Source organism: Pleuronectes platessa, chromosome 10, assembly GCF_947347685.1.
Source record: "Pleuronectes platessa chromosome 10, fPlePla1.1, whole genome shotgun sequence".
NCBI classification, from domain to species: domain Eukaryota; kingdom Metazoa; phylum Chordata; class Actinopteri; order Pleuronectiformes; family Pleuronectidae; genus Pleuronectes; species Pleuronectes platessa.
Window position 1 is genome coordinate 2,944,590 of NC_070635.1, and position 16,167 is coordinate 2,960,756.

The 16,167-nt window shown below is 43.8% G+C and overlaps 1 protein-coding gene across 1 annotated transcript in view; it reads left to right on the forward strand.

Moving 5' to 3' along the window:
• Nucleotides 1-16,081: 16,081 nt before the first annotated feature.
• znf385d (zinc finger protein 385D) overlaps nt 16,082-16,167 on the forward strand; it is a 95,654-nt gene continuing 95,568 nt past the window's right edge. The window contains exon 1 of the mRNA XM_053432211.1: nt 16,082-16,122. Coding sequence (XP_053288186.1) covers nt 16,082-16,122 — 41 coding nt within the window. The remainder of the gene's footprint in view (nt 16,123-16,167) is intronic.

Genomic DNA, 16,167 nt, shown 5'->3' on the forward strand with positions numbered 1-16,167 from the left:
TGAGATCTTGTGGGTTTGCACATTAATCCCCCGGCTCCGGCTTGACGTCAGCCCTTTGAAGTCCAACAACATGATCATAATCCCCTTTTGAACTCAAACATAATCGGTATCAGTCGCTGAAAAGGAGGCGATGAATGAGAAAATGTCCTTTGCTGCTGCTTCGCTCGTGAATAATTGGACGTATCAGTGTGATGAAGGCAGCTCAGCGGTGGATTGAAGTGTTCCTGCAATCTGAGATTCATCAGTCGACACTTTCAAAATGGAAAACGATGATTTCATCATCAAAAACTGTTTAATTTGGAGGCAAAGGTCTGAAAAAGATGACACGTCTGGTTTTATATTCCAGCAGCGGAACATGTTGTGACTAAAAGTTTGACGGTGGAACTTGATAAAAACCCTATGATACAATCAGCTGAGATCAATTCCACGTTATCTGCAAAGCAAACAAACGTGACGCTGTGTTTTGAGTGTTTGTGTCAGGACGCAGGCCTCAGATCTGTTTCATCAGTCGCTTGCACATAATTAAATCCTGGAGCTGCTCAGGAGAACAGACTCTGGATCACAGGAGGGGCAGGATGTCAAAATAAAGCTCTTATCGTTTTCCAGCTGAATTTGTTTCTCTTTCATTGATACCAGCATCTAAAAGAAAAAGCTCATAACTGCATTTCATTATCACCTCAGAAGCTGCAGATCTCTGTCCTCTGCTGTTCATTTGCTGTGTGCAACCCCCCCGCTTTGCTCCAATGTTGCTGGAGCGTCATTAACAACTCCACCGAATGTGTGGGAAGAAGAAATCCATGCAAAACATTAATCATGACAGAGGAGAAGCTGTTTGCTCGATTTTGGCCGCATGTATTTTTAATGATGTTGACTTTTCCTGGTGAGAAAAAAAACAAACTTGTCAGGACACAGCGAGGGCGACGTGCAGTGCTGCGTTTGCCCTGCAGGGGACAGCAGTAGCATATTTAAAAATGAATGCAAACACACTGTATATAATCACACACACACATTTATTTATCACATGGACACACAGAAGTACACACACACACAAAAATGCAACTTTAATCCTGCAAAGAAAGTAGATTTTTGTCCTTTTACAAGAACTTCTGTGATCAGCTCTGGTTCATGTGATTAATCCGTGTTAAGCGGCTTTAAGGAGCCGACACTCTTCTTCTCTGTCAATACTCCAACCGGCTCATCCCTCTCCTCGTGCTTTGCTCTCTGCCCCCTTCTCTGTACTCGAACCGGCAACTCGATTCCGAACAAGCTCCGTCGCTCAGAAAACAAACTGTCAGCGGATCTGTGCTGGTGAAGGAAATAATACAGCAGAAGAAGAAGAGGAGAAAAATCCATTTCAATCAAAGTCGGGGACATTTCCTTCACAGTTGTGCACAATACCAATAATGTGTTGGGACATTTGAAGTCCTGAGGGGAGGGAATCAAACCCCCGACAGCTGCTGTGTTCACAGAAACTCCAGCTGGGCTTCTCCCACTTTGACCAGTAAAGGACGGCCGTGAAATTACTGGCTTCTTCTTGAGGTTAAAACTGTAAGACATGAGATAAGACACAGGTAAAAGGAACACAAGAAGAATACAAGAATGTTATTCAGTCAAGCTCAAACATGAAGGCCCAACAGGGTCCTTAAATTCAGTCATCAGAGATCCGTCCTTTAAATAAACCTGATTTCAAGATCCACGAATTCTTCTGTGGAAAATCTGTGAAAATGTCAAAGAATTTCGCAAAATATTTAAAAAAAAATTCATTTTAAAAATTGTACGGGCTCTTCTCTGACCCATACCACATCCTTCAATCTAGTGTAAAGGTTTATATCAAAACTACAGCAACATACACAAAAAAGGACATTAATTATTATTCAATGAATATTAATAAAAGCCAAATTATTCCCTTGGAAAACTGAAAATATATAAATGAAGCATCAAAATTGGAAGAAAACACCACAAACACATCCGTCCAGTAGTTTTTGCATAATCCTGCTAACGAACTATTAGTAGACAAACAATCCCAGATAACACATGACCTCCTTATCAGAAATGAAAATCCCGTCTTCCCTCTGCACTGAGTTAACCAGGATTCCGTGGAAGCTGCTCAGGGGCAGATCTCTGACACTGGGGACAGTGGTTTCTAAAGAGAGAGCAGATAATCTGGTGTAATTGGTAGAAAACCTTCAGCGGAGAACAAGTTTTCCTTCATGACTTTCGCTCTGTGAGTTTTTTATTAACCTCACCTCCCCAGGCAGCCGAGGCTTCTGCTGAGCGAGCATGTTGCTTTCCAGTGACGGACGCCTCACATTCACACGACTGCACAGATTCTCAGCTGGAATCGAACCAGCTCTGGAGCAGCTGGCCGCTCTTTGCCTCTCTCTCTCTCTCCACGGCGTCGGGGCACCTCGGCAGACAAACGGATCACTACCAGCGGGTCAATTTCCAGCTGAGAGATGTGGGAGATCCCGTGAAAAGCCAGAGGCCTCATACATCACTCCTCTTTTTATTGGGCTCCGTTGGAAGTAGAAACCATCTCGTAAAGTCAGTTTATATGACTTGAGAGTATCTGGTCCAGGAGAGGAGGTTGAATATTTGGCTAAAACCTGAGACACAGAGTGAGTGAAGAGCCGTCGGCTGTGCACTGGTGCTAATCGTCCCTCGAAGCATATGCTCACATATCAGGTTTAACATCGTGTAAAGTAGTGTCCCTGGATCAGAGCGCAGGTTTGTCTTCTAGTGGACGACGTGGAGGACATGGCGTAGTAACCTTCAGTGAGGACATCGTCCGTCCTCTGGCAGACGTGACAGGATTGTAAGATGTGAAGGGAGTGGAGGAGCTGGGGGGGGGGGGGGGGGGGGGGGGTGGAAGCAGCGTTTTCAGATGTACGATAATTATCCCATTCAGATCTTTGCCCTCTGTACGATCAATGATGCCGTGATCCCTATGGTGTCGGACAATTTAATCTTTTAGTCACATTAGCTTCAGTTATAATGGATCCTACGTCTGTCTCCTCGTCCTCGTCCACTCACTGTGACGTCATCCTTTGGCAGCATCTACACCTCAATCCTCTATTTTAGTTTAACTGGGACCATCATTTACAAAATGAGGACCATCATCGCCCTCTGCTGGTCATGCAAGACTTTTCTGTATTGGCTTCACTTCCTGGAGTCTACGTCCATTTGTAAACAGAGTCTAAGCTCCTGAGCAGGAACTATGCTCTCCTCAAGGTAGGAGTTACCCTGTTCCAGAGGGCGGTCTTTCAATTTGAGAGCAGGACTCATTGATTTCACGTTCAGACTTTGTAAAGCTCTCACTCAAAACCCGGCGCTCTCACTCTAATCACCCAGCTTGTGCTCAGGTTTCCTGCTCTGCAGCTTCAGCTCTTCTTCTAAAACTTCTGGTCTGCTTCAAGGTTTTCCAATCAATAGAATTCTCAGGAAGCCGCACCGAGCTTATCACCAGTCAGGCTACAGTAACGTGGCCGTTGTCAGGTACACCGCTCGGCATTTATTAGGAATGCTTTGTATCCCCCGGAGGAAGATGAGTGGCCGAGGCGTTTACGTGGAGCGCTTTGTGACAGAGAGTGCAGCGGCGCAGAGAACTTCCTGCCCACGCAGGAAGTGAAGCGGCGTGCAGATGCAGCACTGATGGCGAGCACACATCCACGTTAAGCATTCAGACACTCAGGGGCACACACATGCTTGCACACTTGTATAATTTACACATCGCTGCTGTCAGGGGGAAAACTTGCCTCTCCAAAATGTTTTAAGGAGCAAAGACAAACACTTTTTCCAGGGTCGGTGCACAAACCTCCTGGGGACCAAAACACAAATTCATCCGACACTGGACCGCAACGTAATTTAGTTTTTACAAAAGTCAGTTTCTATGTCATGCTTTGTGATTCTCAGTGTAGTTTGAGTCTGAGAAAATAGACCTTGGCCATCATTATTAAGGTTTAGGAGTAAAAGTCTGAATAACTCGGGAGCTTCAGTTGCTCTGACGTCCCAAAACTTTATATAAAATAAAAAAAATTGCCTTATTTGAATATCCTCGTGCAACTGAATGATGCTACTTGCCTGCAGCCAGATGCAGTGCAGCATGTAGATTGTGTATCTGAGTGATGTCTCATTAAATGTTAAGGTGATTTTAGTTTTTGAATCTCTTCTCATCATAGGAGTTTGCTCTTTAGCTCTTTTCTCTGCTGGAACCTGATTTTAAACTTTCAGTGGAGCAGCTGCCGTCATGTTTAATGTCCCTTCACCAATTTCCGTGGAGCAGAAAGGGTCAAGCAGTAAAAAGACATAAAAATCAATTTCAGGAGTTTATGAATCAATATCAGATAATTCAAATGAATTTTGAAAAAAAAAAGAGAAAAAAACATAATTCTAAATCAATTCTTTCATTATCAAAATCGTAAACAAAGAGCACAGACAGAAATATTTAGACGTTCTAGCCTCTAAAGGCTTTTGGCAGTAGGTTAGTGCCTCAGGCCCTCATTAGGGGGTCTTCAGGCCGGGGGTCTCCAACCCGGGGGTCACTGCAGTTTGTAGCTGATCATAAAATTGAAGGGGTTCTAACAAAATAGTTTTTGCTGTGGACTAATGTGGTTACCTGCTCTCAGGGGTCTCTTCTCAGCCTGAGGGCCGAAACCTGCTGCAACACGAGAACATCTGATGTAAAGTGACAAATAAAGAAGATCCATCCAATATAGTTCAACTTAGAATTAAAAACTAAATTCAGATATAAAATAATCACAGGAAACCCAGGAAGCTGGACATTAAAACACGAGATTAACTAATAATCAATCTTAATATCATTCTGGGAAGTTAAACACAATAATAGAGAAATAAGTAAATTAATTCCCATATTCTAAGTTTGCAAGTTTGTCTCCGGACTCTGTAACGTGCACACGTGCTGACTCTGTGGTCAAAGCCCCACAAGCTGCTGCTCACTTCACAGAGTTGCATTTGTTTCTGGTGGTTTGTTCATTTGAGGAGATAAACTTTATTATCTAGGACAGCTGCGCTCGTCGTTTCCCTCCCTCCAGCTCAAACCCACGTGAAAAAGCAGGAGTGGAATAGTAAAACACATTAATCTGCCTCCGACACAGACTCCCCTCGGGATAATTAATGCTCCGGGCTCTGAGCTACTCGCTGCTTCGTCCTTGGGGCCCGTCGGGGGAACCCAGAGTCCAGGTTCCTGTTGAGGTGGACTCGTGACGCACAGGGAGACGTTCATCACACGTCCAGAGCAGCTTCACGTGCAACAGAAATGAATCAATGCATTAACAGCTGCAGCGATGGAGGTGAGTTGATGCAGAGAGGAAAGCAATGAGAGATTTTATTATCGTTAATATTATGATATATTGCATCTTGTTGTTGTGTCTTTTACCTTTTAAAGCACTTGACATTGACACGATTTCACACTTTGACAGGAGAAGGAGGTGATATCTTTCTGTTTCATTATATAATGTGAGTTCTCTTCTCTCAGAGTAATAAGGAACCATTAAGGTGCTGATCTAAAGGCCAATGTATGCTTCTCCGATTCCGTTACGGACGGATCAGACGGACAGTTTTTGATTTCTAGTTCTCCGTTGCTGAAAACAATTGGGCGCCAGAACAGTAGGTGGCGCAACGGAAGACGAGCTTAGAGAAGCCTACCTCATGAGTTCCCAGAAGAAGTCCACGTTTATTAATTACCTGCTCCCGGCTTTTCACACACACATTGTACGATGGCAACTCAATAAAATAAAGTGACACCCAGCGGGTCATAATGCTTATGTTATCGTTTCTTGGCCCAGCGGTTCCCTGGTCTTGTTTCCGAACTGCGTTGCTAATTCAACAGCTTGAAGCTACACGGAGGCAGCTAGGGACTCCGGATACTAACTACTACCAAGTGTTTGCTTCTAACCTGTCGGTGTTCTCATGATAGCCGTGGAATTAAAGTCGTGACAGTGGGTATTTTCACAGTTACCACCGCAATTAGCATGGTGGCTGGGACGCTAGCACCGTTATGGAAGTTCGTTATAGCCGTATGTGATCGTACACACATGCCGTCAGGGCTCTAACCAGCCACCGTCAGCCGGACACACTTGTCACATTAATCGTAGAATCGTAGTTGTGTTTGGGTTTATTGTGATATAGGAAATGAAACAGGAAGTTTGAGGTCCGGAAATGATGTCGTTCCGAAATACTGTCGTTAGCGGACCAATCACAGCCAATGGCTATCCGTAGGCTCTCCGCCATGCCTATCTTTCCGTGTCCGTCAAAACGGAGAAGCATAAATTGGCCTTAACAGTGGAAGAGAACTGGTCGAGTATGTAGGACGCCTCACGAAGCACCGGAATAAAGTGAGAAGAGAGAATGTTGCTGCAGATTCTGTCCTAGTTTGACGAAACCTGTGGTTGTTGTCTCAGCAGGAGACATTTTACACGTCAGGAAATACAGAACTGATGCTTCTTGAATCTTTGGGTTCTGTTAAGCCTCTTTTCCACCGGTTGAAAAGAAACCCACTCACATCTGGCTTTTGTCTTCAATGGGAATGGACACAATCAGAATTTAAAAAAGCTTCATAAACCAGTGTCACATTCTAAACGACTCAGTGATATCAGTCATTATTAAAGTGACATTTTCCTTCACACGAGTTAAATTGGACTTTTGAACCGAAACCTTCGCAGCTGCCCGAGAGATGGAAAAAAATCCTTATTGTGCCGAGGTCCCTCTCGTCTAATCACTCTGATGAACTCAGTGCAGCCCCGATTCATCAGGCTGCACCGAGCGGGCAGTGACAGATGTGGTAAATGAGGAACTGGTTTAATTCCTCTTACGACAAAGCCGACTGAGATGAAGTGAACACGAGGGACACGGGGTCTGAGTGGCTCCTGCAGCGCGGCCGGGCTCAGATAATCCCACAGACGAGGAAACACATCTTCCTCTGATTCTCATTTCTCACTTTTTCCTCAACACAATGAAGCTTAATCCTCCGTCGCCTGCAGCTGCTGCTCTCAATTTCCCTCCTTCACTTTTTTTGCCATTCTGATACTTGGACAGAAAAATAACAGGCAGCATTGATTGGTGCTACGAGTGGATGCAGAGGATCTGAGGGGAATTAAAAGATGCTGGCTCACGTCAGAGATTCTCCTCCTCCTCCTCCTCCTCCTCCTCCTCCTCCTCCTCCTCCTCCTCCTCCTCCTCCTCCTCCTCCTCCCTGCTGCTCAGACTCAACACCAACATTTGTAAATCCTTGAGAGAGTTTAGTTTGTGGTGAGATAATCGTCATCAGACATTAGCTTCAGTTCATCTGGGTTTCATTCAAGGCAACAGCAGCTTAAGGGAAAGACAAGTTGAGTGTTCAGTCAGTCGATCAACTGCACATTTGGATCAAGTGAGACACGTTCGCTGGTTTTCAGTTTCTGCTTCTTGTCCAAACAAATAGTTTAAAATTTAAACTGAACGAGAAGTTAAAGCTGCATTTTGATCAAGTGTTCCTGGAACTTTTTGCAAAACACTAAACGAGGCCTAGTGGTCGAAGTGGAAAATACATACTAGCCCCTTGGGACTATGCAACAAAGTTATTTTGAGTTGTATTAAGCTGTATTTTAAATACTGTTATGATGGAACAGCATTGACTGTACAGAAACATATGTTGTTATTCAATTTCAATCAAAAGCAGCATCAATCTACATACAAGAGACTGGAAAATGTGTTAAATTAAGGTTATGCCCCATTATGCCTAATGTCGCTAATTTGCCTCATAACTTTTATATCTACTGTAAATGCTATATTGAAATCAACAATCTTCACTTAATTTAGCATCTTTATGACAGCCAAAAACTAAAATAATAATTGTTTTCTATAATTGGAAATTAAATCAGGCAGTACGGGGTTAACAGCCAGGATGAAACTACCAGTGTCACCAGAAGAGAGCCAATAACCTTCTGGTTTCCACCCAGTTACATCTGTGGTCATCATGGTTCAGTTTGGTTTGGTTTGGTTTACTCAAAGTAAATAGATAAATAAAGTTTCGGGGAAATCGTTGGTGGTCTTAGTTCAAAGAGACCAGCGGTGAATTCTGGGTAATAAACAGGAACCAAACCTCAATCGTCTGCTTCACTGATCCGTGAATTGAGTCCAGTCCTCCTGAGGTTCCTCAGCTTCAACCACAGAGACACACTTCATCCACCTTTGTCCCCGACAGACACGGAATCATACTTCAATACATCTCTGTTTCCTTTGTCCGGATTTCTTCTATCTGTTTTATATCACTGACGTTTAATTCCTCTTGGTTTGGACGACTGCGAAAAACATCTGTATTTCCTCGACATTCTATATCGTTAATAATATCTTTAGAAAGATGAATAAATTATAGGAATAATCGTTATGATAATTCCGGCTCTTAAAGCAGAGATTAGAGGTGAAGGATGGATTTCTCTGCTCTGATTCACTTTCTTTACCTACTTGTGTTATTATTCATAAATTAAAAGGTCTGAATTTACATAAAAAGCATCAGTTGGAGTCGGTATCAGTTTGTTTATGTGTAGAAACCCATCTCCTCCTGTCTGGTTTGTGTTCAGTGAACTCAGCAGAAGTTCTAAACCCAGTCTTTGTGAATCCCCCCCCCCCCCTCATCCCGACGCCCTCCGCCCCTCTCTCTCTCTCCACGTAAACGTTTTTAAACTGTCAGATGTCACATCATCGTGAGATTTTGCTTTTCAAACGGGCGAAACTTTCTATAAGCATCAGAGAGCCTCATCAATATTTATACCCTCACTTGGCTTTTCATTCATGTTCCTTCCTCTCCGTCTCGGTGTCTCCGCCGTCACCACGACCCACTTCCCCCCCCCCCGGGAGTCAATTAAGTCAATCTTATTATAGTTACCTTAACAGTGTTTGTACAGATCTGTGCAAACGTGTCCTCGCAAGAACTCCACTCGTCTATAAGAGGAAACAACAGCAGCTGGTGGAGTACTGACGTGGTGCATTATCCCTGGAAGATTGAAGGAGCTGCTCCTGGAGACGGAGGAACAGTTCGACGTGGCAGCTTAGTTAGTGGAAGTAAAAGTTTGAAACACACCAGAAATGACAAAACCCCTTTCTCTCTCTTCTCCGACAAAGAAAACACTTTCTCCTCTTTTTTTAATAATTCAACGTAGCGTCCGCTGACAGCTGGGAGAATTGATTATGGTTCCCAGAAGTCGTCTGTGAAATAATCTGTACTCAGGGGCTCAGTGGAGATAATTGACCTGCGGGGACCCGAGGGTTTTTTAATGCGTCTTCTTTCTCTTCATGCCTCCTCTGATCTGATTCACAGGTGCTGCTGGACGACCTGTTTGACAAGGCTCCCGATGCACCGAGATATCATTAACGCTCGCTGGCAGACACGCTGAGGAAATGTGATTTGTCTTTTTTTGTGGTGGGGGGGGGTTCCACACTCCTCTGTTTCCACTCAAACTCCTCAATCCACCTGCAGCCGCTGGGTTTCCAAGAGAGAGAGGGAACGAGATGAGAGAGAGGGAACGAGATGAGAGAGAGGGATTCCTGTTAGTAATTGGATGTTTGCTGAACTAGAGAATCAGTCGCCAGTTGTGGTGAAAACGTGTTGTTGTCGTGACTGTCACATGTAGTGAATCACAGGGGGGAGGGGGGGGGGGGGTGCAGAGGGTTGGGCGACATGAAACATGAGAGCATGAAGTGCAGGTGTAAGAACTCAGAAGATAACAAAAAATATAACTTGAGATTTGATTGAAGCCTTCGTCCCTTTCGGCTTCATCCTCATCCTCATCCTCATCTTCATCATCATCATCCTCATCCTCATCCTCATCCTCATCCTCATCCTCATCCTCATCCTCATCCTCATCCACATCCACATCATCATCATCATCATCATCCTCATCCTCATCCTCATCCACATCCTCATCCTCATCCTCATCCTCATCCACATCCACATCCTCATCCTCATCCTCATCCTCATCCTCATCCTCATCCACATCCTCCTTCTCATCCTCATCCTCATCCTCATCCTCATCCACATCCACATCATCATCCTCATCCTCATCCACATCCTCATCCTCATCCTCATCCTCATCCTCATCCTCATCCACATCCTCCTTCTCATCCTCATCCTCATCCTCATCCTCATCCACATCCTAATCCTCATCCTCATCCTCATCTTCATCCTCATCCTCATCTTCATCCTCATCCTCATCCTCATCCACATCCTCATCCTCATCCTCATCCACATCCTCATCCTCATCCTCATCCTCATCCTCATCATCATCCTCTTGAACAGAAGAAGGAGAAAACATCGCCGGTTAGCGACAATATGCTAAATTAAACCAAGGTACGACAATGAACGCACAAACCTTAATGCATCAGCGAAGCCTCAGGAATCTTGGGTTGTGTGACTCAGCATGTTTTTCAATAAGATAGAAGCCTCAGACATAATGAGTGAAGGACAATCTCTCTGTCCAGGATGTCCCCCCGCTCGCCATCCAAAATTAGCTGGGATTGGCTCCAGCTCCCCCCCCCCCCCCCCCCCCTCCCACGACCTTCAGAGGACATGCAGTATAGATAATGTATGGCTGGTTGGATGGATGGATGCTGTGTGCACCGTGTGTCCAGGATTACGACTGTTGGCCCCGGTGCTGGCTCACCACATAAAGGACACACCACTTCCCTGGATTGACTGTGGATGTAAATCACGAGGTCAAATATGAACATTATTCTCCGGGCTGTAGCAGAGTAATGTGGTTAAAGTAGAAAAATGAAAGAGTGTGTTTTTCTCTCAACTCCCAGTTGCACAGCTGGGACCGAAATGTCGATTTAAAAGTTAAAAAAGCCGAGTTTAATCAGATTTTAAATCAGATTTAGTGTTTGTTTGCACAGTAGCTTCACTTCACCGCCTCCTGCACGTTACTGTTTATTAAATCTTACCCTCTTTTATTTTCCTGAGAAACTATAGGAAATGATCTTTTCTTCCTCATCCACACAGGCATTGGATCCGATGTATTTCAGGTTATTAAATGCTGCTCCGCTCTTCAGCCTGACTTTCACCTCCGCCACACGAGGAGCAGCCGGCCGATCCATCCGCAGTCCATCCCCCTGTTCGACCGCCCGGCAGCCGAGTGTTTACTGAGGCAATAGCATTTAAGTGCTTTACTCAAGGACAGCTGCACCGTCCTCTTGAGGGAAGCACATTAATGCAACAATGATCCAACTGCCAAAATAACCAGGCCGCCGTGTGCTCCATACCTCGGCTAATGCACTGCCTCTGCCTACTGCCGGCTGATTAAAACCTTAATGGTGTTTTTGTTACCGGTCCAAACTTTTGTCTCGCGGCACAATCCTCCTCCTCTGTGGTTTTTATTGATGTGATATAAAAAGAGTTGTTTTTCCTGAGATATCACAAACCCAATAAATATCTGCTCTGTCTCTTCTGTCTGGATGAAAAACAAGAGTCTGGCACTTCACTGACTCTGAGACGAGAATCTGAAGAAAGTCTTTCAGACGAACGGGTCAACAAACAAAAGATTCATGGACGGACGAATCAATACCTGAGAACAAATATCACAGAAAGATCAACATCTATTATTTTGCTGGAGTCCATCTGTCTTCATCGTTTCACTTTTAACAACAGAATGTTTGTAGGAATTTAAATATATATATATTATTTTACACTGCATCTGTTTCTTTTAACATCTTGTAATGAAACACTGTCAATAATCTGGATTAGCTCGAGGTAATTTACTAAATAAATTCAAATGACCACAGGGGTGAGAAAAAAAACTGCAGGAAATATCTAGAAAAAAATGTAGTATGTAGATTTCAAACATGTTTAAAGACAAATAAACAAACAAGCCAATAAATAAATAAATAAATAGCTGCTTGTGGAGGACAAACCCTAAACAAACAAATAGAAATAAATAAATAGAAGGAAATGTGTATTTTTCGCAGTTCAACAAAAAAACTAGAATGTCTCTCATCCTCCCGTCGAGAGCGAAGAATCCTAAACATGATAGTTGAGTACGTATTAGTAATAATAAGATGTGCACCTTAATCTGCAACCATACTAAAATTTAACATCTTCTTCTCAGTCCCAATATTTAAACTTACAATCTAGATTCTAGATTCTAGACAAAGTTAACGCCCTATAATGTTTAAGAAAGTGAAAAGATCAAATCCTCTCCAGTAGTTAATGAGTTCTTCTTTGGCCCAAATCAAACCAATCCACTGAGTTTGAATTAAATCTGTTCAGCAGAAACATAACTTGTAAAGTACATGCAGATATGTATTTCTGTATATTTGTAAAGTCTGAGTTGGAGCACATTAAGCAGCATTAAAGAAACAGCTTCTCGAGGTTCACTTTGACGGATGAGAGATCCTTTTAACTCTTTTTATTGAAAACCAAACTTGTTCACCACAAACTGTGGTCGTCATCTTCCTGCAGCAGGAAACAAACAAACACACAAATAACATCCGAGCGACTTCAATTCATCTGCTCGTGTTTCTCATTTGAAATCTGTCACAACTGTAAACGAGGCAGCGGCGGCGGTTTCCTCCAGAGAATAAATCCGTGGTGGATTCACTTCCTGTGGCCGGAGCGGTGAGCGAGAGGCTTTATTCCGGTGGTTCCCTCACCGCTGCTGTTTTATCTTCCCCGCCAGGTGGTTAATGGAAATTAATTGCGTTCACTTTGCATCCCGAGAATAAAATAACCTCTGATTAAACGGCTAAAATTAAATCCAGCGGCGCTCCGGGCGGCGATGACCCAGCTTGGAAAATGGCTGCTTCAAGAGTTTGGTGGCTGTGTCGTCGATATAAAGACTTCCAGTACGAGCTTCATCTTCCTCCCAGCTCAGCCCAGACAGACGCTGTAATTAGATATTGATAGAAGGGAAGGTAATTAATGATGAGCAACATTATCTGCTCCGCAATTTCATCCACATGTCCTGCGCTGATTGGGCCGGTGGGTCAGCGGGAACCAGCAAATCATTTGTCAAGTTCCATGACCTGAATCCGTTGTAATGAGATGGAGCTGAGTGGGGATGGAGCCCCACCCCCCCCCCCCCCCCCCCCTAGCACCTTCCCAGTGGATCGTTTCCTTTACACGACAGACTATCACAGTCGGGTCCGACCCTCAGTTTATAACCTTTATCAAAAATAAATACATTCAACAAAGCAAAACATATCACACTATGATCTCCACATGTAATACAGGACATTAAAAAAACATAAAACACAATCTGTGTTGTGTTAAGAAGTATTTAAAAAAACTGTACATTTTTGGGATCTTTAACTTTTTTGTATTTTAACCGTTTTTAAGACTAAGAACATCCAGAAATAGCTAATTAAAATTTTCTAAATGTTTTTTAACCTCTAACTGGTTTTAAATGTGTAACAAACTAAATAAACAATAAAATCTTTTATGTAAAATATCAGTTTTTTGTACATTTCATGTATCGTTTTCTAAATTTTTATGTCATCAATAAAACATATTGATATTCACATATATATATATTATTTTGTGTCGCCATTGGAATTGCAAAACATCACATTAGAACAGTTTCACGTGATGAAGTCAAATCCTCCTCCTCCTCCTCCTCTGAGTCGAGGTCGTGCACTCGCGTCTGTTTACGACTCTAGTTGTGTTTTCGTTTCAGAGACTTTTATGTGTGTGAGTCTAAACCACAGCGGTACGTTTGAGTTACAGAGTTACAGACGTGTGTGTACGTGTGTGTGTGTGTGTGTGTGTGTGTGTCTCAGCAGATTTTACAAGCTGCTAAAAGCCACTGGGAGCGGTGGTTACGTTCCAGTTTCTCTTTCTCTGGCGCCGACATGTGTCTGTTTGGAGAGCGGAGACCTTTCAGGTCAGGACAGATGTTACAGATGTGAATGTGCAGTTTCATGAAACATGGAAAAACAGGTAGATTCGGTCCGTGAGAGAGAGAGAGAGAGAGAGAGAGAGAGAGAGAGAGAGAGAGAGAGAGAGAGAGAGAGAGAGAGTGTGTGTGTGTGTGTGTGTGTGTGTGCATGAGTGATGGCTGTGTGCCTGAGCCAGGGTTATGCGTGTGTGCACCGGTGCGTGTAATGAACGCCACCATCGGCCCGACTCCCCCTTCCTCTCCCACCCCGAATCGCCCCCCTGTACACGACCACTCCCATCAGTAACACCCACTCCCCCACTCCCCCTCTCCTCCCAACACACACACACACACACACACACACAAACACACACTCTAGTATCTGTCCAGTGTTTCCTCCTCATCATGTTCACGTTTGGGAATAAAAATAAGTTCCAGTTTCTCCGCCAAACATCTGGGGCTTGAACCCACGGGACGAGACGGTTTCTCCACTCTCCTCATTTGAATAGCAGCTATTCTCAGCAACACATAATAATGATGAAGTGGATCGTGTGAGGACGGATCCGAGGACCACGTGATGAGATGTGAGAGCAGATGTGGGGCAGAAATGTAAGAGCTTTGAAACCGGAGCAGCTTTGAGGAGGAGACTCCCGTGACGCCCTGGGTCTTCTTGAAGAGGAGGTCGGGGTTGTGCTGTGAAATCAGGGGGACGACATAAAAGAAGATGTTTCTCTTTCTGTGCCGACCTGTGTTTACATCATATTCCACCGACTGGGAACGAGCAGCAGAGTCGGGGACGGAGGTCGTGAGGAGAAGTTGAGGAGAAGTTTTTAGAATGTGATTCAGTGGAGCTCATTTTAAACCCCATCGAGAAGCAGCAGATTCCACACATTCATTCATATCATCCCCCCCCCCACTAAAGATTTTCCTTCTCATCAAGATCCATGAATTATTCTCAGGGAAGTCTGTGAAAATGTCACAAAATGAAAACGATAAAAAGAGAATCCCTGGATCCCTGCTAGGATTTAATAGGTTCTTTGTCAGCGTTCCTCCTCTTCCTATATCTCCCATTATTCCTTCAAGAGTCAGGAAAATGGCTTTGTAAACGAGGAGCTGGTAACTTGAGGATATGTGTAGTCCAAACATTTATCAGAGATATCTTGTTCAGCTTGTGAACTAACAAAAACTTTATTTTTAAGGTTTTATTTCCAAATATCTTTTCTCAAACGTTGCAGCTATTGTAGAAATGTTCTTGTTTCTTTGTGCGACAAATCCCTTCAACAACATTCAGTGATTTACCCAATCTACAATTTCCAACTGTTTCTGTTTACACAATTTATTTTTGTTTGACATCAATTTCAAAAAATGTTTTTTTAAATCTTTTAAATGCTTCAAACTTTCCTCCCCATCATTATGACTGGAGTAAACACCCTTTAGGTAATTAGGCTCCTGCCATTAACGAGTCTGGAATTTGCTGCCTCCCTTCGAGTAAAGTCTTCCACTTGTGTGGCGGGTTGAAGATCGGGTTCACAGTTTTTCCAATCCTGCGTTAAAACAATACTCTCGTGCACGTTAGAGGTTTTACTGGATCGTTGTAATTGAACCTCGTGTTTTCCTGCAGCAGATCCTCGACTGAGGTGGTTTCACACTACGAGACTAAATCCACAATAATGGTTCTGTGTGAAAATCCCTCCGACACAAGTTGATCCAAAGTTAACACGAGGTCTCAGTGTGACTCGCTGGTATCGAGTGGAGATCTTCCAGAGGTTAGTACAAGATCTCCTCCATGTTCCTGCAGATGGTTTAACACGGAGGGGATTTCAAAGAGACTCGTTGAGGCACACACGGGCTGCAAGGATTTTTAAAACTAAAACAATCTCTGTTCACACAAGAGTTTATGACCGTATCAGAAATAATCCCTGTCCATATGTGGTGTTCTCTCTCTCTCTCTCTCTCTCTCTCTCTCTCTCTCTCTCTCTCTCTCTCTCTCTCTCGCTCTCTCTCTCTCTCTCTAAACTAAACTAAATGTGTTCCAGGTGAGACATGCTCGAGTGTTTCCTGCAGATGTAGAAGATGTTCTCTGAAGGAACCACGCGGGTTTGAAGCAGGACAACAGGCTCCTCATCAACAGCCTGGGTTCTTCTCATGCTGCTGCTGGACGAGAGACGCGTTGGTGAGATGTGAACACATTTCCTCCCAATTAGTGGATTCTGCTGGGCATGGGCTCTCATGAGGAGCTGCAGCGCTGCGAGGCTACGAGGTGGAAACCAAACTGAAGTTCTGGTGCCAAACAAAACGCTCACAG